The 22,059-nt window shown below is 43.6% G+C and overlaps 4 protein-coding genes and 3 non-coding genes across 8 annotated transcripts; 2 read left to right on the top strand and 5 right to left on the bottom strand.

Annotated features, from left to right (window-relative positions):
• Nucleotides 1–476: 476 nt before the first annotated feature.
• LOC137872499 (protein C19orf12 homolog) lies at nt 477–2,835 on the bottom strand. Its single transcript, XM_068710728.1, has 3 exons — nt 2,700–2,835; nt 1,556–1,765; nt 477–1,399 (listed from the first exon to the last, which is right to left on the bottom strand). The coding sequence occupies exons 2-3, from the start codon at nt 1,713–1,715 to the stop codon at nt 1,134–1,136; spliced, it is 426 nt and encodes a 141-aa protein (XP_068566829.1). The 5' UTR covers nt 1,716–1,765; nt 2,700–2,835; the 3' UTR covers nt 477–1,133.
• Nucleotides 2,836–3,631: 796 nt separating this feature from the next.
• On the top strand, nt 3,632–6,679 carry si:ch211-260e23.9 (uncharacterized protein LOC555795 homolog). Its single transcript, XM_068710727.1, has 4 exons — nt 3,632–3,739; nt 4,884–5,027; nt 5,166–5,316; nt 5,762–6,679. The coding sequence occupies exons 2-4, from the start codon at nt 4,904–4,906 to the stop codon at nt 5,988–5,990; spliced, it is 504 nt and encodes a 167-aa protein (XP_068566828.1). The 5' UTR covers nt 3,632–3,739; nt 4,884–4,903; the 3' UTR covers nt 5,991–6,679.
• Nucleotides 6,680–6,757: 78 nt separating this feature from the next.
• Nucleotides 6,758–11,120, bottom strand: zgc:162297 (uncharacterized protein LOC555865 homolog). 2 transcript variants are annotated; one of them, XM_068710726.1, is made up of 7 exons: nt 10,841–11,120; nt 10,526–10,605; nt 10,131–10,213; nt 9,848–10,028; nt 9,575–9,725; nt 8,786–8,913; nt 6,758–6,948 (listed from the first exon to the last, which is right to left on the bottom strand). In XM_068710726.1, exons 2-7 carry the CDS (start codon nt 10,596–10,598, stop codon nt 6,758–6,760), a joined length of 807 nt encoding a protein of 268 aa, XP_068566827.1. In that variant the 5' UTR covers nt 10,599–10,605; nt 10,841–11,120. The 2 variants fall into 2 exon arrangements, with proteins under 2 accessions (XP_068566827.1, XP_068566825.1); XM_068710724.1 differs by having other exon boundaries at nt 10,846–11,120.
• Nucleotides 11,121–11,350: 230 nt separating this feature from the next.
• ccne1 (cyclin E1) lies at nt 11,351–17,375 on the top strand. Its single transcript, XM_068710723.1, has 12 exons — nt 11,351–11,576; nt 12,137–12,188; nt 12,437–12,524; nt 12,925–12,987; nt 13,269–13,435; nt 13,782–13,917; nt 14,116–14,262; nt 14,437–14,532; nt 14,654–14,788; nt 15,600–15,711; nt 15,827–15,984; nt 16,158–17,375. The coding sequence occupies exons 2-12, from the start codon at nt 12,175–12,177 to the stop codon at nt 16,341–16,343; spliced, it is 1,302 nt and encodes a 433-aa protein (XP_068566824.1). The 5' UTR covers nt 11,351–11,576; nt 12,137–12,174; the 3' UTR covers nt 16,344–17,375.
• Nucleotides 17,376–20,835: 3,460 nt separating this feature from the next.
• On the bottom strand, nt 20,836–20,975 carry LOC137873307 (U4 spliceosomal RNA). The gene has a single exon (XR_011103159.1). It is a non-coding gene; the product is annotated as a U4 spliceosomal RNA (small nuclear RNA).
• Nucleotides 20,976–21,362: 387 nt separating this feature from the next.
• On the bottom strand, nt 21,363–21,503 carry LOC137873296 (U4 spliceosomal RNA). Its single transcript, XR_011103149.1, has one exon. It is a non-coding gene; the product is annotated as a U4 spliceosomal RNA (small nuclear RNA).
• Nucleotides 21,504–21,888: 385 nt separating this feature from the next.
• Nucleotides 21,889–22,029, bottom strand: LOC137873295 (U4 spliceosomal RNA). The gene has a single exon (XR_011103148.1). It is a non-coding gene; the product is annotated as a U4 spliceosomal RNA (small nuclear RNA).
• Between the last annotated feature and the right edge of the window lie 30 nt (nt 22,030–22,059).

The raw sequence follows: 22,059 nt of genomic DNA, 5'->3' as shown, positions 1-22,059 counted from the left end.
GTGAACTTGTTGAGCCACTGTCCTGGAAGACAGAAGACAGTGGAGCGGTATCAAACACAAAGTCTCTCTCAGAGACGGCAAAGCTTCAGTCAGTGAGATAAGATGAAGACCAGTCAAGCAGCCTCTTCATCACAATATGACGGTCTACAGTGTTGAAGCAGAGCTGAGGTCAGGAAGTCCTAACACAGAACAATCAGTACATCAGAAGACATCAGGACGCTTCAGGAACCGTCAGAGGATCTGTCTCAGTAGAGCTGTGTACCATCCTGGACTAGAACCTCTCCTGGGCACCAGTGAGGTGGTTGGCTACAACCTTCAATAACATTTGTGACACAAAGGGTAGTTTAGTTCATGGCCGGATATCAATTCATTTTTGTTAATATGGGCCGGATAGCTTACAGATGTGTGTGTGTGTATCAAGATGTGCTCTTACAATCCAGAGAACTTTAAAAATGCAAATCAATCAAAAAGCACAATAGCGTCAAAGGTTTATTTTATTTGAAAATCCTAAACAGAGGTATATTACAAACACCCCGATAGAGAGGGAATTCAGAGATCACCTTCTAATCCAGAATAAAAGACTCTCCAGCTACAAGAGAGTAAAGAGCAGAGGAAACTCTCTGGTACAAAGCATCATCTGTGCCGATGTCACTGTCCGTTCATTATGAAGTAACACAGATGGCTTCCTACAAGTACTCAGACCTGTTACTTAAGTAAAATGAGCAAAGTACTGACATTAAAGTATACCTTAAGTACCCCTTTAAGCAGATCTTCAGTTTTATAATAATACCTCATCATTTATTAGTTGATTGACAGTTTTTATCAATAATTTGAACCTGAACATACATGTACAATATCTGCCTCTGAACTGTAGTAGAAGTATAAAGTAAATACTTTGAAAGTACAAGTACCTTCAAATAGTTAAGTACAGCACTTGAAACGTCTCACCACTGCTGTGAGGATGGACACTTTGAAGACAGCAGAGGATAACTGCTCCGTCTGGCACAGACGTCAAAGTGAAACATCCACGATTCACAGTTTGTTTTCCAAATCAGTACAAAAAGAAGTGGTGAGAACTCTGGTTGTGCTCAGCAGGCCCGACGGCCCTGAAAAGTCCACGTCGTAATCAGAACTCAGTCCTTATAGCGCACCTCCGATCGGAGCTCCTTGGTGACGTAGTTGAGCAGCGCGGCGGTGACCTGCTGCTGCAGCGTGGCGTTGCCCATCACCAGGGCGACGAGCTGGGCCGCGTCGGTCCAGTCCAGGTTGTTCAAGACGGCCGCGACTTGATCGTAGAGCTTCTGTCGCTGGGCGGGAGGCAGCTCCATCAGGATCTGAGGCAGAGGCCGGAACTGTCCGCTGGTCAGCCAGCTGCCCAAGAGACCGCCCACTGCTCCGCCTGGTGGACACACAGAAGGGGAGGAGGTGTCCTGACTTAGACGTCCTGACTTGACCCAACAACCTCAAAGCAACCCTCCGTCAGCGTCGGCTACATGTGGACCTTTCATCAGCTGTAGATAACGGTACATTTTGTTTGGAGAGTGTTTATTCTTACCGACAGCAATCCCTGGAGGTCCACCGAGCATCCCGCCTACAAAGGCGCTTCCTCCTGCCAACATCGCTCCTGTGGTGGAGTTTTTCACTGCCACCTTGATCTGATCGTGGGCCGATATTTCACAGCACAGACGCATGACGTCATCCAATCGTGGAGCCATCCCTGCGTTGAGACGCTCATGGAGGACAGTCGACTCTACTTTGGTGTTGCCTAAAAAAAAAAGAAGAAGAAGAAGAAGAAGAAAGACCCATCTTTGAACCGTAGACCACATTTTGCCCCACAGTTGCAGCACAGAATGAGTTTTCTGAGCCGAGTATTCACACGGATAAGACGGTACAGTGTCTACCAAACCTAATCTAGTCGCTCAATATAATAACATAAGAACTTTGGGCAACTCCTACAAGCTGTATATTACTGTTCATGCAGTAGTCTACAGACTGAAAGAGAACGTTAAAATATCGGATCTACAACTGATCTGCTTTCAGCACGACTGTCACAATACATGCATTAGATTATATATTTAAAAGTGAAACCAAATGCATTTAGTTTCACTTTTACTTGTATGTATTCAACATAAACAGCAAAACAACAACAAACACATCACTACAATATATAACGTTAGTATAACTCTTAAGTCTATGTCTGAACAAATATAGATATTTATCAAAAATGACGTAGTGCTTCCACACTGCGGGTACCTCGTGGCTGCTGTTAATTCGTAAAATATCTGGAGTCAAACTGTACGCGTTATTAATGATTGGTAACATCCACTGTTATGTACTTATTTAAAGGACCTGGTTTCTGAACGGAGTTTGGCGGGAGAGGTTTCGTCGCCTTAATGCTCGCTAGTTGAACCGGGTACATATAAACTGACTTGATGTCACTAGGTGGGCATGATATGCCATCATGCTTCCACAATGTTTAATTTTTATTTTCAAAGATAACTCAACGACAGTGACAGTTGGTTAAATCGACAACGGTTTGAGTTGAATGCAACAGACGCTCAAGTTTCGTTTCTATTTTAATACCGAAAATAATTCTTCAAGTACCTTCGGCTTTCTTCGTCTTTATTTAAGTAGAGACACGAGGTAGAAGACAGCTGACACCACCTTTACCTCAAGAACTGTCTAATTGTTTTAAATACCTTCAGTCGCGTCCTGAATGTGCTGTGAAGTGGTCGTTTTTGCTCTTTGCGAGCATTCGGCTTTGAACAAAATGCGCTGTCACCAAACTTCTTTGCTGTTACTGCACTCTTTGTGCTGATCCCCCCCCCCGTCCGTGAGTGGCAGTCGCTCCACTTCCTGCTTTACAAAAAGCTACCAGAGAGTATATAACAGACAATCGAGGCGAGATGAACGTTTTCATCAGAATGCCGTTGAAAACAGCATGGCCGGTGGCATTGTGTCATATATCATCGATGTATTCGCTTCTCACCGGCTCTCTGCCGGTCCAGTTCAACTATTTCCACATGTATCAACTGTATCAGCGGAAAGGGGCTTACTAAATAAATTATTACATATTAGCACATTGTGCGCATGCGTGCTACACAAACAATGGCTGGTTGTTTGGTGAAGGGGTGAACTCTCTGGATCTGGAGGGTCTTCAAACTCTTTGAAGATAGTTTAGCTAGCTTGTCCTTACTTTGAGACTTTGTCCATAGCTTATTCGCTCATTCACTTACATTAATGAATAATAAATAAGTATTTAATTTATGGGAATGGTCGAAGCATTACTGTCCAGTTTTACAGCAATGAACGGAGGCTTTGAAACTATTAGTCCACAGTAGATACAACTTTCATCATTCTCGGTGTTTGTAAGCTCGGTTACTGTTCCACTGTTTACAGTTCGAGAAGTCCGTGAACACGAATATGTGTATAAAACCAGAGACAGAAGGACAGAACGTGAAAAACAAGCCGTAATGTTTCCGTCGACATTGACGTTTCAAATGTCACTTCTACATTAAATCCGTGACGCGGAGGAGAGAGCGGGTTGGTTCGTGGGTGTGTGACGCGCGCCCGCCCCGCCTCATTTGGGCGGGATTTGATGACGTGTCAGGACGAGGGGAGGACTCTCCCCGACAAACAACTTTGACATCAAAACAATCTCGGAAGAACAGCAAGATAGCGGGACCCTCTCTGCGCGACGGCCACACTCGAAGACAAGCATACATCTGTTATTACTGAAGTAAGTCAAAACGTGCATCTCTGAGCATTTACCGGACTGTTATGAGGCCTGTGTTTTATTTGTCTTTTGTCCTATAAGTACAGTAAAGCCGTGGCTGTGTGATGCGTTTTGGTTTGACGCGTTGGTGTCCGTAAATAGCAGTACTTATGGTACCTCGTCCACTCCATACAACTCACCCGATACGAGCAGCTGTGATTACAATAAATAAAGCAACGCACATACAGTATCCCTGAGCAGGCGGTCAGCTGTTTTCGCTCAGTGGATAGCAGGTTATTATTGGCCTGCATGCTGGGGGGTTATGTCTGTGTTTACAGAGAGCGGTCTGGTGGCAAACACTTGACGAGCAGGCGGTAAGGAGGGAAAACACCACTCGATTTTATTAATCTTATGCTTTGTCTTGAGCGACGACAGCAGCCACGTACTAATAATTATGGCCATAATATTTATTTTGTGATATATACCCCGAGGGTACTTTAAACAGATGAGGAAACGCGGGTCTGCTGCCGTCTGCGTGGGACATTCCTTTTGCGATCAGCTGACAAGTGTTGACAAGTAAACATCGCGCCATCACACACTTTATTAACTGAAAAGGATGACGTCATTACCTCACAATCACTACTTTGTCTACTTCTTCTCTTAGTGTGACAGTTGAATTTCTCAGAGGGTGAAATGCTGCCTCACAATAGCAATAAGCGATATTAAACAGACTAAAATATCTTTGCCCATGAAATGGCACGATGGCAACCTGTACCAGGGACCAAAACCAAAACAAACGTTACATAACGCTGGAGCAGGGAGCTACAGGGTCATCCGTTTGGGGCACAAGGTCAGTCCGCTGCAGCGTGAGGGTCAAAGAGACTTCCTCTAATATGGCAGCAATCGGTGTAATTTCAGCCTCTGTTATCACCCGGTTCCCTCAGCTGTTTCAGCTCTAAACTGACTGGGCTTCATAGCGACGTAAACAACTCAGGCCGCTCAGGTTTCTGAGCTTGACGCAGTGGAAGCTGTCGTTGATGCTGAGCAGGCAGGTGTCCACGGAAGACTGGTCTTTATTGGGACCGCCTCAAGGGGGAGCACTTGCACTGCTAATGTCTTTGATGCATTTCTTGTGACTCACCTGCCTACCTGTTGTCATCTTTTTCAGATTGCAAAAGAGGCACAAAGATGATCGGTAAACTTCTTTCCCATCTGCTCGGGAACGCCGGCGAGGACTTTGAGGCGGCGGATGACACTTATGAGGAGCTGATGGAGTTTGAGGAGGGAGAATGGGTCATTGTTAAGCTCCCAGGTGAGAAATAGACAGTGCAACACAGTGCTTTCTTCACATCTGTAGGATTTAAATCTGTCCTCGGCTCAGTGAGGATGCAGCTTCTACTGGGATGAAAAAAACCCCAGATCTGTTTGAACTGGGATGTGGTTTGTACAGAGAACGGGCCGCTGACGGCCTCCGAGGTGGATCCCCTGGAGAACCTGCTGATCGAGCACCCCAGCATGTCCATCTACCAGATGAGATGCGGGGCGGGCGGAGCAGAGGAGGAGCTGGACTCCGAGGAAGACGAAGAAGAGGACACCACCAGGTTAGTCTCCATTCAGCTTACACATCTGTCTTATACCTCAATGTTTTAATGGTCACCGCGCCTGAATGTCATCCTTCTCCTAAAGCATCCCCTGCTTTATGGTCTGTTTGACTCTAAATGGAGCATAATGTACTAAATGAACATCATGCTGTATTGAAGAAGACTTGAAACTAGAGATTGAGGCCATAAACTCATGTTTACAATGTTTACTGAGGGAATAAATCAAGAGAGAAGTAGAGTCATTTTAGACTAGACTTCTATAGAACCGGAGGAGTCGCCCCCTGGTGGACACTGGAGAGAATGCAGGTTTTAAGACACTTCTGCATCGGCTTCACCTGGTTTTCACGCAGCGCTGGCTTGCAGTAATACTTTCCTCTCTCTCATGTTGCGTAGCACCTAATATTCCATGAACACACACTGTAACACTTCCGCTGTGTCTGTCCAGGACCGTGGCAGTGAGGCGGCACGTATCCTGGCGTCTGGCTGCCTGGGGAATCCCGCTGCCCGGCAACGTCCAGCTGCTGGCGGTCCAGAGGGCCAGGACCCAGGCCGAGCGGAAGAAGCTGGGCCGCAGCGCCCTCCACAGGCAGAACCTGGCCAAGGCGCGTTTCTCCCCGGCAGAGAGACGCTACGGCCACTTCAAGAAGCCCTGCCAACGCCTCTGCAACTACTAAACGCAGCAGCGACAGCAACTGCTTGTGAGAGAGGGTGCGTTTCAAGTTGCAGCACGGTGCCTCGACTCTGAATCACTCAGGTCTTTCTCGCCATTGTTTCACCTCACACAGTTAATTCAGCACATCCACCGAGGCAAACCGCTTCCTGTGCGGTGAAGCGATCGAACGACTGAAACCACAGCAAGTTGTTGTTTTTGATTTTATAATATAGGAAACCTGCAGTGCATCTCTCACGTGTGAAACCGCTGAGAACAATGAATCTTCATCTCCTAAGTTACAGTGTGACACTGATACAAAAATATGAAAACTTCAAACAATACTTCTATATGAATTTAATAATTATGATGCAGTTGGATTACAGCGTGTCTTTGACTGGTTGGTCGTATTCAGTATGTTTTATATTATGTGCCTTAGCTTTAGACATTCTTGTGAATGTGAGGGTGTTAAAATTGTATTTCATACCGCGGTGTACAGTATTCATGTATTTTGTTTGACTCTGCTTCAGGAATAATTACAAAACTACTGTTTTGCGTTGAGTCCACCATGTTGTTCTTTGGAGCGGGTGGGCTCTCATTTCATTCATGTCACACATTGTTTTTTGAGTGTAAATACAGTTGAAAAATATGCTTTTCTATTTGCATGTATTTATAAAATGTACAAAAAAATTTATTAAAATCTTGTTTTCTTAAGGTGGCTGTATGTGTTTAATGTGGCACTACACGCAGTGGTAGTCCACGTACAAGCAAACACGTTTCAGGAACTGGGGCTCATTTTCGTAGGTCGCGTATCTTTCCCATGAACCTCTTCACTCGCTCCGGGTCGACTGCGTCGGCCCAGTGGCCGCCCTCCTTGAAATGAGAACCGACGATCATTCCGTGCGCGTCGAGGTAGCGTTCGATGTTGTCGTAGGTCACTCCAGAGCCTATCAGCACCGGGATTCTCACAGACTGGGAAACCTCTGCAGAAAGACAAGAAACAGCTGAGCAGTGGCAGCTACAAATTTTAAAAAAAAATAAAAATAAAAATACACACAGTTTATGGTTCCACAAATCCATGATAAGAGGAAAAAAAGCAAAAATACCTAATGGTAAAAATACATCTTTCACGGCTTTCTATCCTTCACTTCTCTCACCGGCATGGATGCATCTTCAGTACAGTCTAACTAAATCTACACGAAGCAGAGCGTTACAATCAAGAACATTGCTAATATGCTAAACTGCATCTTTGGGTTCACAGTTATGTCGATGCAGCATGCAATTTTTAAAACTCTGGGCCGGTCAATGAATGCTAATGTTCAGGATTTATTTTTCAAACGTTAAAAAGTGAATCTTCCTCAACTGCTCGAGAGGTTGACATTGAAAAGGTCACAACATAGAAGTATTCAGGTATCGATCAGACCTTGTCAATCTAATCCGGGCTGAAACTTAAATGTAGTGAGCGGAGGGTTATTCAGTGCGTTGCAATCTGCAACCACGCCGCTAGACGCCACCGAAATCCTACACACTGTCCCTTTAAGTCCTTCTTAAATGATCGGGAAAAAAACAGCAATCATTGGTCAGTGAGATTTGCTCTTAAAGTTTTCCCTGAAATCGTTACAGAAAATTGTGTCTGTTTATGCATTTAACTTGTTCTTTTTATACAGCACACGAACTAGATATTGTTTTCCCCCCTTTCTATAGTGTGTAACAGCTGATATATATCTATATATATAGATATATACATATAGATAGATCTAAAGCCTCTAAAAACCAAGAGAGGCTGTGATACACCCGGTGAACTTTGGACACAGGAGTCGGCTGACCTCCACACTGACATGTGAGCTCCAGTATCATTCTGTCTGACCAGTGTCAGATATTTGTGTTACCGAGATAGAGAGTGCACGTGTGTGTGTGTGAGGGAAAGAGAAAGAGATGGGGGAGAGTGTGTGTGTGTGTGTGTGTGTCTCTGTCAACACACATGCACTCGTGTCGCGTGCATGAAACCCAGGCTGAGTGCCTGTTTAGCTCCAGGTGTTGACAGTCTTGTATGTCGTATTGGGGACTGTTTAAAACAGCAGCCCTGGTGTTGCTAGGAGACGGGCATGGTCGGATTCAAGACCCACTGACTGATTCTGGTCGACCGCCACAATGTGAAAGAAGTTAAACTAAAAATGTTACTAAGGTAAAAGTACAGAAGTAGTACCAGCTAAACGCAGTCAAGTATTGAAAGTGCAGGTACTCGTAACAATGTGAGAGGAGCACGTTTGTACAATAGTATTGGATCAAGAGGTATTTAGATAAGTCTCAATACCACAATTTAAAAATACTGATTTACTCCTGCATTGAAAAATGTTTATTTTTTATTTTTTTTATGTAAAAGGTACAGAAGTTAAATGTTCTATCAAAAGTAAAAGTTGTTTTATGTTTTTGAATCAGGCTTTGTAAAAACCATGTGTTGTACGTAAATCTTCAAAGTAACTATAGCTATAGATTTAGTTTTGTTGACCAACAAGCTGTGAACATATTGACATATTATACACCTCATAAAGTAGATATGACAAAGCTGCCAGCAAACAGAACACATCCAGTAGATATGGAGCAACATTAGCAAATCTCAAGAGTTACAATCTGCTCTCATGGTATGTCATTGTTAATTGGATACTTTGATTAAAAAGATGAATGTCCAATCAATGTTGAAAAATAGCTTGTGTTGTGTTGCTGTCCAAATGTATTGCCAGAGCATTAAGCAGTGCATGATCAAAGCATTCACGTGGCTCCTGGCTAAACGGAGTAGGAAGCTGTTAAGCGGCGTCTTACCTCTAAGCTCCCGCGGGTCAGCCTGCGCTCCGGTGGCCGCTCCCGTGACGATGAGTCCATCTGAGAGGAAGAACTCTGCGGCACGCGCCGTCTCCTCGATGCTCACGTCCGACGTCAGGGCATGGGAGCTGGGGACGACACAGGCGGAGCAAGACTAGTCTGGGACAAAACTGAGACTAAGTCTGGACACCATGGTTTACATCAGTCTGTCTCTCTGTCCCACACAGTCCGACATGACTCTCATTTTTTTACTTAGTTAATATATTTGTGTGGAATCCTTCATATTTCCATATTAGAAATGAACAAATAAAGTAATATATTTATGATAAATGAATAAGGAGAAAATTCAGCTGCACATCAAATGAAACCAGGGACGTTCTGGTTATAGGGTATGCACCACAACCATTGGAACGCTCTTACATTCAAGAGCATATTTTGAAATCATCAGAAATAATAGATATGTTTTTATCCTTAAATTTAAGTACAAATTACATTTTGTCAAACTACAAATTTAAAACCCTTCCCGACCCAATTGACAGCCACGCTCAAGCAAATTCATTTTGAGGCTACTGACAAACTTGGTTGAGTCACCACTAAACAATTTCTATGAATCTCCATCTAGCAGTAAACAGGAATGGATCAGCAGTTCTGTCAGTATCATGAGAGGAAAAAGTAGTTCCAAGAGAACCACTACAGTTGTATTCAGAGATATTAAGTGTCAAACTCGGTCTCTCTCAGTGGCTCATCAGGTTTGATTTACTAATCGATCTGTACGGATGGCGATCTCACCTGTGCTTCTTTTTGATGTCGGTGAAGATCTGCACGTGCTCAGCTCCGATCTGCTTGCGATATCTCAGTAAGTCCCCGGCACAGGCATTCAGGAGACCCTCATCGGCCACGTGAGAGAAGACGAAACCCTCCGCCCTGATGAAATCCAGACCTGTGAGCACACAGTGACATTACGAGACTACGGTCGACCTACCGACCTTACGCACAAGTGGCCGACCTTTGACCTTTGGTAGTTCATAAGCAGCACAACGACAACTGATGCAAAGACCGAACCTGAAGCCAGAGCTACGGCCAGGGCCTGCTGGTTGGCAGAAGACAGTATTTGCACTCCGAGCGGCAGGCGAGGACAGGCGCTCCTCACGGCGGCGCATACTGCGGCCATACAGGCGGACACCTCCGGGCCCACAGAGAAGGAGTACGGGATATCGTGCATGTTCTCAATGATCACGCCATCCTGAGAAAGGGGTTGTTTTTTTTTTATGGGGAATGGTTACCGGCTTGCTCTGGAAGACTTCAAAATGTGTAAGGAATGTACACACGGTGTGAAATGACTTACAATCCCTGCATCGCGGTACATTTCTGCCTCCCTGCATGCTTCTTCAGTGATTTGGGACATTTTCATGCAACCCAGGGGGGTTCCTGAGATATCAGACGTTATAGCTCCCAAAATATGCAGTGATGCAATGCAACATTTAGTCAAGGACAAAATGTACTTTACTTGAGTTATTCCATTTCATTCCACTTTACACTTTTACTTCCACTGTTCAAAGATAGTATTGTAGGTTTTAACTCAGCTATGTTCATTTGATATAGTAAATATTTAGTTACTTTGCAAATTTACCACACAAAACTACAGGACAGTTTTTGTTACACTGCTTCTACTTGAGTTAAGCAACTGAAACATTTACATTTAAACATTGACGGACACAGGTCAGTGCAGTCTCAGTTTACCTGGTAAAGCTTTAACATGAACCATTCCAATAACCACGGGTTTTAGGCGTCCAAAAAGATCCAAAAACTTCATGATCCCGCTTTTAGGTGGAGCAACCAGAGAGCAGAGGACGAAAAAAAAATAATCTTGTTTTTGTCTTTCTAAGCATGGGGATCACATGACTGGCCAAGGGTCAATTTTAGTAAATCAAACAAAAAAACGATTTAAATAATAAACCGTCTCCAAAAGATAGTGCAGAAAACAATTGAACTGTAACTGGATTAAACACAAATGTTTCACTGCATCAAGTTCGTTAATAGAAAAAAAGGCTTTACGTTACGTGATTGCGATGTTGGACGTATAGATACTGCGACCCATGCTGGAAATGGGCGCCCTAACCCGGCAGAAGCATCGGCGGGCTAACATTGCTGTTTTTTTGCTAAATAACAGATGCGCCTACGGTGACAGTGGGAGACAACCACGCGTGGAGTCCACTCAACGACGGGGCTCTATTACTTCGCCGCAATTCGGTCGCGTTAACCTTTATTTTAGATTTAATCGCAAAGGACTACTGCTTTGTTTACATCCGACAGACTAGCCACGCGGTACCCGGGCACTTCCTCTTTGGAAGCCCCGCCCCCTGCAGCTGTCACCGCAGCGGTCCCGCCTCCTCGTTTTGCTAACTTTTATAAACGTATTTTTCCTTTTATTTGGCGCAATATACGCCGACTATATAGCAGCTACGTGTTCCACACGCGATATAGAGTCGACACGGGGGTGAATTGAGTGTAACTTCGAGCATAAAGAGGCGGTGGAGCTGGAGGTTTAGCGCCAAGTTAAATCCACTCCTCTCTGACGTTGACGCTTCAAGTCATCTGTTCTCTACAAGGCGCCAGCTCAGAGGAACTAGCCCGGCCTGGATGCACACACATACACACACACACACACACACACACACACACACACAGACAGAGCACCCCGAGTCTGAACAACAAGTCCGTGAAGTTACACACTATCCACATTTGTTGTTGAGACGTGAATACGAGTGAACTTCAAGGGCGGAATCTTGAGGTGAGTGTTTGAAACGCTGCGTTTACCGTCGAGTAAGCTATGTCGAGCTGCAACTTTTTTTTGTTGTAGCTGCGCCGACTTAAATGCTAACTTAACCAAACACCGCAACAAGTTGGACAATGAAGTGAAGGTTCGTTCGGATGTTCACGCTTTAAACGACGCGTTGTTTCATGCCGGGTGTTCCACGTTGTCGCTGTTAAACGGCGAATTGAGACGACGCAGGCCGCCTCAGCTGTGCCTGTCGTTAGGCCATTATGTGGCGAGCCAGCTGTCCGAAGTTATTGGGGGGGAAATAACCAGCTTACCCTTAAAAATACGCGAAATATCAACGCCGAGCAGCTAACGTGGTGTCTGATGTCAGTCGGTGGTTAGTTTCACGAGTGTACGTGTGTCGCGTGGTGCTCTTTTTCACGACTTTTAACACCGCGTACCGTTTCCATTTCCCCGCGCCAGGCTGCGTCGGGCTTTGTCAGAAGGAGGGAGTTGAGAGTGGGGGTTGGGAGTGAATGAATGCTGGTTTATAAACCCTAAAATATAACTCAAACATTTCTCATTCACAGGTTTACTCCGAAACGGACACGTGCCCCAACTATATATAATGCGAGGACAACGGTGAGTTTCGTGTTTGTTTCATTCGTGGCTCTTTTCTTAAGCGCGTCAATCAAAGTGTGTGTGTGTGTGTGTGTGTGAGTGTGACGACAGGAAAGCAAAGTTGAGTGGATGGAGCTTTAGCCATCCGGCTAGTTAGCTCGATGCTATAGGATCTTATTTTGAGCACATTCACATATATGAAGCGTGTTCACCGTGTTTCTATGCGTCTACTCTGGAGACTCAGCGTGTTTCTGATGGGCTGTTCACAGGGAAGAGACAGAACCGACGTCTGCTGCTCCCGAGGCGCCCAGTGAAACTACAGTACGACCGAGAAAGAGGAAGGCAGATGTTGCCATTGTAAGTAACATTGGTGTGAAAAGAGTCGGAGGCAAAGAAGTGGCCGACACACACACACACACACACACACACACACACACACACACACACACACACACACACACACACACACACACACACACACACACACACACACACACCAACTTAGCCGTGGCTAGGTTGCTAATGTTCAAATAGGGCCTACTTGAACAACTCCAATATACAACTGCTGTTACATATAATCACCATTGCTAGCAACTAAGTGAAGTATGACTGATTGATGCAGCTGATATTGCGTTGCACATGACATGTTTACACTGTGGATTTCTGTGAGGTTTGTGATCTGAATCTTTCAAAAAAAACAATACATTCATTTTCCTCTTTTTTTTTTTTAAATTTTTTTTATTTTTGTATCCTCCAGTATTTACAGGACCTGGATGACGAGGTAGCAGAGATGACGAAGAAGAAGCAGCGTGAATGCGAGGTATGCTTTGTGATCTCAACCAGCGCCTCAGTTCTGTTAACGTGTCCGTGGCCCGGTGACACATTGACTTCTTGGTTTGTATTGAGTCAAATGCAACACCACTATGAATTTGGTTGCTCATTCTAAGGCTACTTATCTGCTGATCTGTTGTTAACACTGCCTCAACTCTCGCTAGGTGTGTCTATAGTTTCTTATCAGGATTCAATGTTTCTGTGCTGCGACTTCACCCTCCCGTTGTCTGGTTGTCATCGCTCTGCTCTGTCCTCTCTCCCCCTGTGAAGGTGGACTGGAGTCCCGATGCCAGTTGCACGAGTCCCCAGAGGTGGATCCCCACACCTGATCAGGAAGAGGACCAACCAGTCGCCCTGATAAACGTGGGCTTCCCCCACTACAACTTCAACAACGTGTTTGTAACACCCGTGCGTTGCGCTCCGCTTCCGGCACTGTGGTGAGTTCTGTTGATGTTAGATTGAATTTCTCAGGTTAGGCTCCAGCTAATCACACGCATATCGGAGACAAATTAAGCTCAGCCTGTTGTCAAAGCTTAGCTTGTCTTCTTTCACAGCATTCTCTTTTCTGTAGTTTTCTCCTTTTTTGTCTTTTTTTTTAAATCACTACCTGTGATTAAAGTACAGCCCTGTAGGAACTAGATTGAAATATGTCAACTCCACATTTTCTTTTGATCTCATGGTTAATGTATCCAACTGTCCATGGAAAATCCTACTTCTAATGCAAGTGGTTGTTGTATCATTCATTTTTTTTTGCCTTGCTGTCCATCTCTGCTTTACTCTCAGCTGGGCCAGTAAGGATGTGGTGTGGAACAACATGTTGGAGAAGGATAAGACCTACACCAGGGACGTCCACGTGATGGAGAAACATCCTCACCTGCAGCCCAAGATGAGGGCCGTTCTCCTGGACTGGCTCATGGAGGTGTGTAGTTAGTGACCAGTTCAACATCAGTATCTAAATAGGTGTAAAACAGGGAAGACGGTAGTTGGCAGGGACATAAATGGCTGTGACCGCCCTGATACCATTTCATGTCCGTAGTGCACTCTCGTATGCGACCCTACCGGTGAATGTGGTTTGAAGTCGCGTGCGTTGATGTCCTGTTTTGTGTGCATGCTTTAGGTGAGTGAGGTGTACAAACTGCACAGGGAGTCGTACCACCTCGCCCAGGACTACTTCGATCGCTTCATGGCCACGCAGAGAAACGTCTTCAAGTCAACGCTGCAGCTCATCGGCATCACCTGTCTCTTCATCGCTGCCAAAGTAGAGGTGAGAAGTGTTGGCGGTGCACAGAGTGAGACGGCGTTACGTGGCCTGCGGTTCTTTTTGGTCTGCGTTGTGGGCTAGCTCGCTTCAGGGGCTTCATCTTAGTTGCACTACTACAGCATTTTACAATACGTGGTTTGATTTGATTGTAATGATTCTCTGTTCTCCGTCCTCCAGGAGATGTATCCTCCCAAAGTCCACCAGTTTGCCTATGTTACAGACGAAGCCTGCACTGAAGATGAGATTCTCAGTATGGAAATCATCATCATGAAGGTGAGGAACGCGCACACATCAATCGTATACATATCGCAGAATCTCCTCACGCCACTGGTTGGTGGTGTTTTACTCTTAACACTGCAGGTTGGTCTGCTCTTTCTCTCCGTTTCTACCACAGGAGCTGAAGTGGAGTCTCAGCCCGCAGACTCCCATCTCCTGGCTCAGCGTTTACATGCAGGTGGCCTACCTGAAGGACACCGACGAGCTGCTCGTCTTCAGATATCCACAGACCACCTTCACGCAAATCGCAGAGGTAGCAAAACACTGCATTACAACTACGGAGGGCTAAACGTTTGTGTGAAAAGCCAATTCTGGTCTTTATAAGTTGTAAAGTGGAGTTACCTTAGAGAACAGCGTCTAGTCAGCAGTGGTTAAGACGCTTTAAATTCACTGTAAATGCACAACTGAAGGCTTTTTTTCCCTTTTTTGAGGGTGAAATACGGTCTACTTTGAGTGACGACTTAGTTCAGAGAGAGCCAGTATTGGGTCTTAATCTCTACACGACATTACTCGGTCAGATTTATCCATTTTAGTCGTGAATTGCCGTCTTTCACGTCGTAGAGAAGGAGGTCCTAGAAACCCACTTCCAGGAACAAGAACGTAAACGAACAAGGCTTTACACCTCTAACAATATACAACACACACACACACACACACACACACACACACACACACACACACACACACACACACACACACACACACACACACACTCTAGAGCAAAATAAAAAGGAATGTAAACATGCTAGTCTTTCGGCCGGGAGGCGGCGACCACTGTGACGCACTACGTGAGATAGAATGATTGATTATGGTTCCCAATCCGAGCAGACGCCCCACGTCTCCAGTCGGGCTGTAATTTCGGCCGATGTGAAGTCTGAACTCGTCTTTAGTACCATCCAGTAAATACTAAGACGTCAAAGTTCCACTTGTTGCTGCCCTACAGTTGCGAGCTCCGCAGTTCAGCTTTCAGAGATCGTCGTGGTTTGTTATGAGTATTTGCAGTACTCATTTGGAGGCGTGCTCTGATATTTACTGTTGTTTTTCTCTGTTTTTCTTTTCTCCAGTTGTTGGACCTGTGTATGCTAGACGTGCGATGCCTTGAGTTTTCCAACGGCATCCTTGCTGCTTCAGCCCTGTTTCACTTCTCCTCTCTGGAGCTGGTGGAAACTGTCTCGGGTAAAAAAAAACAAAAAACCTTTTTATTAAAGACGGCTTTAGTTTTTAGTTTTTTTTATATTTCCTGGTTGTGTTGCCCCGAGGTCTCACTCGGCTCCTCCTTGTGTCCTTGCAGCGCTGAAGAGGGTGGAGGTGGAGCAGTGCGTGAGGTGGATGGTGCCGTTCGCCATGGCGCTGCGGGAGGTTGGTGGGTCGTCCATGAAAACATTCGTAGGAATCCCGGCAGATGACGTGCACAACATCCAGACGCATGCGTGCTACATCACATGGATGGTAAGTGAAAGTACCGCAGTATACGTCTTGTTGTTTTAAAACATCATTTCCAGGGAGGGTTGTAATGGAAACGTTACAGATCCCCTCAACACATCTGTATAAATACTCAACCTTCAATATTTTATAACAAAATGTTGACTCTAATCTAATCTGTGTGTTTCCGCTGCGTACAGGACAAGGCCTACTCCTACCAGGATGTGGAGTTGGAGCGTCACGTCAACTGCCCTGTACCTTCAGGTGTCCTGACTCCGCCCCAGAGCAGCGAGAAAAGCGAAGACTCGGTCCGAGTGGATGCCGCGGTGCTGAAGATCCGGCCCAGGATTCGTACTCCGTCCCCACAGCGGCACTTTCCGAAGTAGCGAAGCGAACACTGAAAGTGACGAGACGACGGCGGCGAATCCTAATTTAGAGTTTTACGTTTTTAGCTGTAAGCGGAAGAAGAACTCCAATGTGTTTTTACTCTGAACAGCGGCACCACTGCAGTACCTGTGCACACGTGTACGATGGATTCTCAGTGGGGAAACATCAGATGTTTTTAAATGTCTCTGCCGTGGGTGACCACGGGGACTTTGACTAAATTGGAGAAACACTGACGCACAGTGAGCGAATGGCTTGGACGGCCCCTCTCCTCACAGGAACGGTACCTATTTAACCCTGCAGTTAGAACACAAAGCGAAGGGCTGTTAGGGATGGATGGCACGGCCCAAAAGGAGATATTTTATATACATATATATATATTTTTTTTTAATGGCATTGCATCCAAATGCTTGCATTAATTACCAATAACACCTACATTTTGTGGTTGCCATTTTTATTTTCTATGCAGACGCCAAATTGAATGGACAGTTTATGGAGTCTCTACTTGATTTAGTGTGTGTGTGTGTGTGTGTGTGTGTGTGTGTGTGTGTGTGTGTGTGTGTGTGTGTGTGTGTGTGTGTGTGTGTGTGTGTGTGTGTGTGTGTGTGTGTGTGTGTGTGTGTGTGTGTGTGTGTGTGTGTGTGTGTGTGTGTGTGTGTGTGAGTGTGTGAGTGAGTGTGTGTGAGAGAGAGAGGGGGGGAGGGTGATTGCTGTTTTTAATCTATTAGTGGCCTCATTTGCCCAAAAACTATTCCTAGGGTCATATTTGGCTCTTTGTGCTGCTATAAAAGTGGGCTTTGGTGTGTGTGTGTGTGTGTGTGTGTGTGTGTGTGTCTTGCCATTTTATTGGACAAAACATGGCCATGTTTTGCTGAGGGACTAGTTGACTAAATGGACAAGTGAACCAGCCAGGCTTCAGAAGCTGATTGTATTGATTGTATTTAATTTTTTTTATTTTTTTTTTTAAATCTCAACCTACATTTTGTTTCCCCACCACCAAAATGTAAGATTTTTATTTTACTTATTAAAATAAAATGCTGCTACATATTTTCATTTAAAGAATGTTTCTGAGGACTTTGTTTAATTATATCTGCTTTTAAAATTGCAGAACAACAAATGCTTTCATGAAATCCTAATGCTGTCAGTCATTTTAGAGTGTAACTTCCTTGCAGTCGCGTTAGGATAACAGATGCACGGCGACTTCATTCCACTAGATGTCAGTATGATGCTGTCGGTTCTCACCAAGAAAGAGAAACATGCAAATATACCGTCATCGAAGAACCAGAACAGAAAGGCTGAAATGTTATACAGTGCGGTTTTATTTCATTATTTTTTTTTTTTTTGTCGGAATCTAAAAAAAAATAAACTACAAAGCAGAGGACCAAATTCCCCAAAAAGAATATTTTCTTTTCTTTTTCAAAAATAATGAAGAAAGATGACATGCAGATGCAGACATCTATTTATAGGAATTAAATGTGTACATATCAGAGATGGATCATCTTTGGTAACAAGCAAGCTCTTTGCTTAAATGTGGTCCGCTGACCTCCGGTTTGTAAATCCTCGGCTCTCTCAGCACGCGGCAGACATGACGGGCCGCACCAATTTCTCTCTTTTTGCTTTATCGGTTAACTACCTACTTTTCTGCCATGCCCACAAGCTTTACCACAGAAAAATATCAACGGAGTGCACGAAATTGTTCGATGTACTTTTACATGCACCAACCAGCTAACGGGAGAAATGTTCGAAGTTGTACATCAACAAATGAGGGTGAGTAATTAAGCTTGTAGCTTAGCCTAATGTCTGCCAGGGCCAGAGCTTGTTGGAGAACCAGGGGGAGCGTTCCCACGGCAGAGCGTGCCCACGGCAGAGCGCCCGCTGTCGGCTGTCCTTCAGTGTTCACGCAGCCCTGCATGCGGAGCCTCCGACGGGCTTTGCAGGCCCTGGCTAGACTCTCACAACATCATGACTGCCTCTCCAGCTCTAGCCTCCAGTTTTTTTTTTATGGAAAATGCTGATAATTGAAATCTACACAGTTGAGATCTCGCCTCATAAATTATAAAGAGTGAATTTAAGGATGTCACAACATATGGAATTTGTCAAAAAGACAACTTGGCATTACTTCGCACTAGGGGAACAAAAGCTCTACTCCACAATCTTTTCTGTAGAACAAGTCGGCGCATAGCAGTAGCTTATTTAAAACATTTATTTACATGTTTAGGATACTAGTTTGGTCATTATGTGTTCCAGTCAAGGTATGCAAGCATCTTTCCGTATCAGGCCATCTGTGTGCACGCATGTAACAATCTGTAAATAAATACAAAAGACTGTGACAAATAAAAATCTTATTTTAGTGAGCTTTTCGAAGGCAAACATGATTAGATCTGTGAAGTTGAAGTTAAAAATCTGTATGTAAAATATTAATATTTTTTGTAATTGAGATTTGTGCATTCATAAAACAGTTTTACGCGTGTTGAAATTAAGCTAAAAGGTCAGAGTATAGTATGCCGTAAAAATCATAGTGTAGTATGCCTTGAAAATGTTAAAGATATTCTATATATACTATACTATACCATGCCCTTTTTATGACTTTTTTTATTGCTTTTTTAACATTCATTACTGTGACTTTAATAACGTTTCGACATGTACTACTATGGCTTTTTATGACTTTTTTTCACATACTATACCATGACTATTATATGACTTTTTAATACCTTTTTGAACATACTTTATGACTTTTCTTTACCTTTTTTGACATACTCTATTATGACTCTTACTTCCTTTTTTGATGTAGAATACCGTCCTATGACTGTTTTCAACATACTATACTAGGGCTGTTTCATGCCTTTTTAACATTCTGTACCACGGCTAGTTGTTCAAGATTTTGATCATTTATATTATGACTTTTCAGTTACTTTTTCGTCATTTATTACTTTGGCTTTTGTATGACATTTGTGACATATTATATAATATGGCTATTTTTTGACTTTTTCTGGTCATACTAAGATTTTTGTATGACTTTTTTTTTACATACAATACGATTACTTTTTATCACCTTTGTCGACATATTATTCTTTGGCTATTTCGTGACTTTCTTTTCTTTTTTTAACTCACCATACTTTTTTTCCACATACACGTAAATGACTATTTTAGAACTTTTTGGACATACTATCACAATTAAATGCCTTTTTAAATGTTATATACTATCAATTTGTATTATTTGTATTCAATGTACTATATCATGACTTTTCAATTACTTCTTCTACATACTGTCCTTTTTTCGCCATACTATACTAGGGCTATTTCATGTCTTAGAATGATTTTGAGAATTAAAATTATGACTTTTCAATTACTTTTTGGCAAATATTACTGTGATTTCTTTTGATATGCTATAGTATGGGTAATTCATTTTGAATCATTTACTTTTTTTGGGCATACTATGAACTTTTTTATGATTTTTTTTCGATGTACTATACTATGGCTTTTTTCAAGATTTTAACATTCTATATTATGACTTTTTCATGAGATTTCTTTTCATTTTGATGGGTGAGTGTCGATTGAGGTTAGGTATACAGTATACAGTACAAATACAGTATATGTACACAACCCTATAAATTGTGTGTGTATATATATATATATATATATATATATATACACACACACACAGTTACACATAAGAAAAATAAAAAAAAATACATTTAAAAAAACACTAACAATGACATCCTATTGTAAGAAAAGAAATAGAAGTAATTATGAATTTATGAAAAATAATCATCCATCCATCCATTTTCCTCTGCTTATCCGGGGTCGAGTTGCGGTGGCAGCAGGCCAAGCAGACTGACCCAGACTTCCCTCTCCCTCGCAACATTTTCCAGCTCATACTGGGGGATCCCGAGGCGTTCCCAGGCCAGCTGGGAGATATAATCCTTCCAGCTTGTTCTGGGTCTTCCCTGGGGTCTCCTCCCAGTTGGGCGTGCCCAGAAAACCTCCAGTGGGAGGCGCCCGGGAGGCATCCTAATTAACCCGAACCACCTCAGCTGACTCCTTTCAACGCAAAGGAATAGCAGCTCAACTCCGAGCTCCTTACCCTATCTCTAAGGCTGAGCCCGGCCACCCTACGTAAGAAACTCATTTCGGCCGCTTGTAGCCGCGACCTTGACTTTTCGGTCACGACCGACAGAGTACCATGGCCTCAGATTTGGAGGTACTAACTCTCATCCTCGCTGCTTCACACTCGGCTGCAAACCGCCCCAGTGAATAATAATAAGTTAGTTCATTAATTAATACTTCTTTAAATATTTCAGTATTATGTATGCAAGTGCGTGTGCATATTTGTGTATGCAGGGGTTGAGGGAGGGGGCAGTTTTGGATCTATCTGAATTACACTGATGACGGTAATCCGCCCAGCCGCGATAACGTCGGGGAAACTCTTCTGTTTGAATAACACAGTCTTATGATATCCAACTTAATGAGAGTACTTTTGTAAGCAAAGTTCATCTCATTAGTGGATATTTAAAGGACAACTTCAATCTACTGTTGAACTTTACATTTGCACAAAGTTGGGTTAAGTTTTCAACCAGCAACAATCACGTCTCAGTAGAACTTCATGGACTATGAAATTGCCTCTGCGAAGGGATGCCTACGGTCCCAAAAACATTCAACTGTATCTGGTCCGACACTCACAAAACACATGGTGCAATATTCGCCTTAGAGGGTCTACGGTCATGTTAATGGTGCATTTGATTGGCTTGTTGACTGCAAACCACGCCTTCTCCAAGTAATGGCAGTACTGGCTGGATGAAGAAGTAACACATCGTTGGGAAAAAATACTAAATGACACTACTTTGGGAAGCAAAGATGACAATGGACAGGCGTATTTGATCATGAATTCTATCCTGATGAAAAAGTTGGTACATCACAGGCAGACAACTCAAGAAAGTTGGTCTATTTAGTGGATATCTGAATGACAACATCAATCAATCTACTGTTGAATTCAGGATTTTACATTTGCACAAAGTATTAAGTCTCATCTGAGACCGACAAAAATCGCCATAGCTGACTATATTTCAAGTCATCTCGGCGGGGTATTGGGTTAAGTTTTCAACCAGCAACAATCACGTCTCAGTAGAACTTCATGGACTATGAAATTGCCTCTGCGAAGGGATGCCTACGGTCCCAAAAACATTCAACTGTATCTGGTCCGACACTCACAAAACACATGGTGCAATATTCGCCTTAGAGGGTCTACGGTCATGTTAATGGTGCATTTGATTGGCTTGTTGACAGCAAGCCACGCCTTCTCCAAGTAATGGCAGTACTGGCTGGATGAAGAAGTAACACATCGTTGGGAAAAAATACTAAATGACACTACTTTGGTAAGCAAAGATGACAATGGACAGGCGTATTTGATCATGAATTCTATCCTGCTGAAAAAGTTGGTAAATCATAGGCAGACAACTCAAGAAAGTTCATCTTTTGTGGATATTTGAATGACAACTTCAATCAATCTACTGTTGAATTCAGGGTTTTACATTTGCACAAAGTATTAAGTCTCATCTGAGACCGACAAAAATCGCCATAGCTGACTATATTTCAAGTCATCTCGGCGGGGTATTGGGTTAAGTTTTCAACCAGCAACAATCACGTCTCAGTAGAACTTCATGGACTATGAAATTGCCTCTGCGAAGGGATGCCTACGGTCCCAAAAACATTCAACTGTAT

The sequence above is a fragment of the Cebidichthys violaceus genome, unplaced genomic scaffold, assembly GCF_023349555.1.
Source record: "Cebidichthys violaceus isolate CVI_PGR_0920_01 unplaced genomic scaffold, fCebVio1.0.p SCAF_16, whole genome shotgun sequence".
Lineage (NCBI taxonomy): Eukaryota > Metazoa > Chordata > Actinopteri > Perciformes > Stichaeidae > Cebidichthys > Cebidichthys violaceus.
This window is presented reverse-complemented; position numbering and strand designations above follow the sequence as displayed.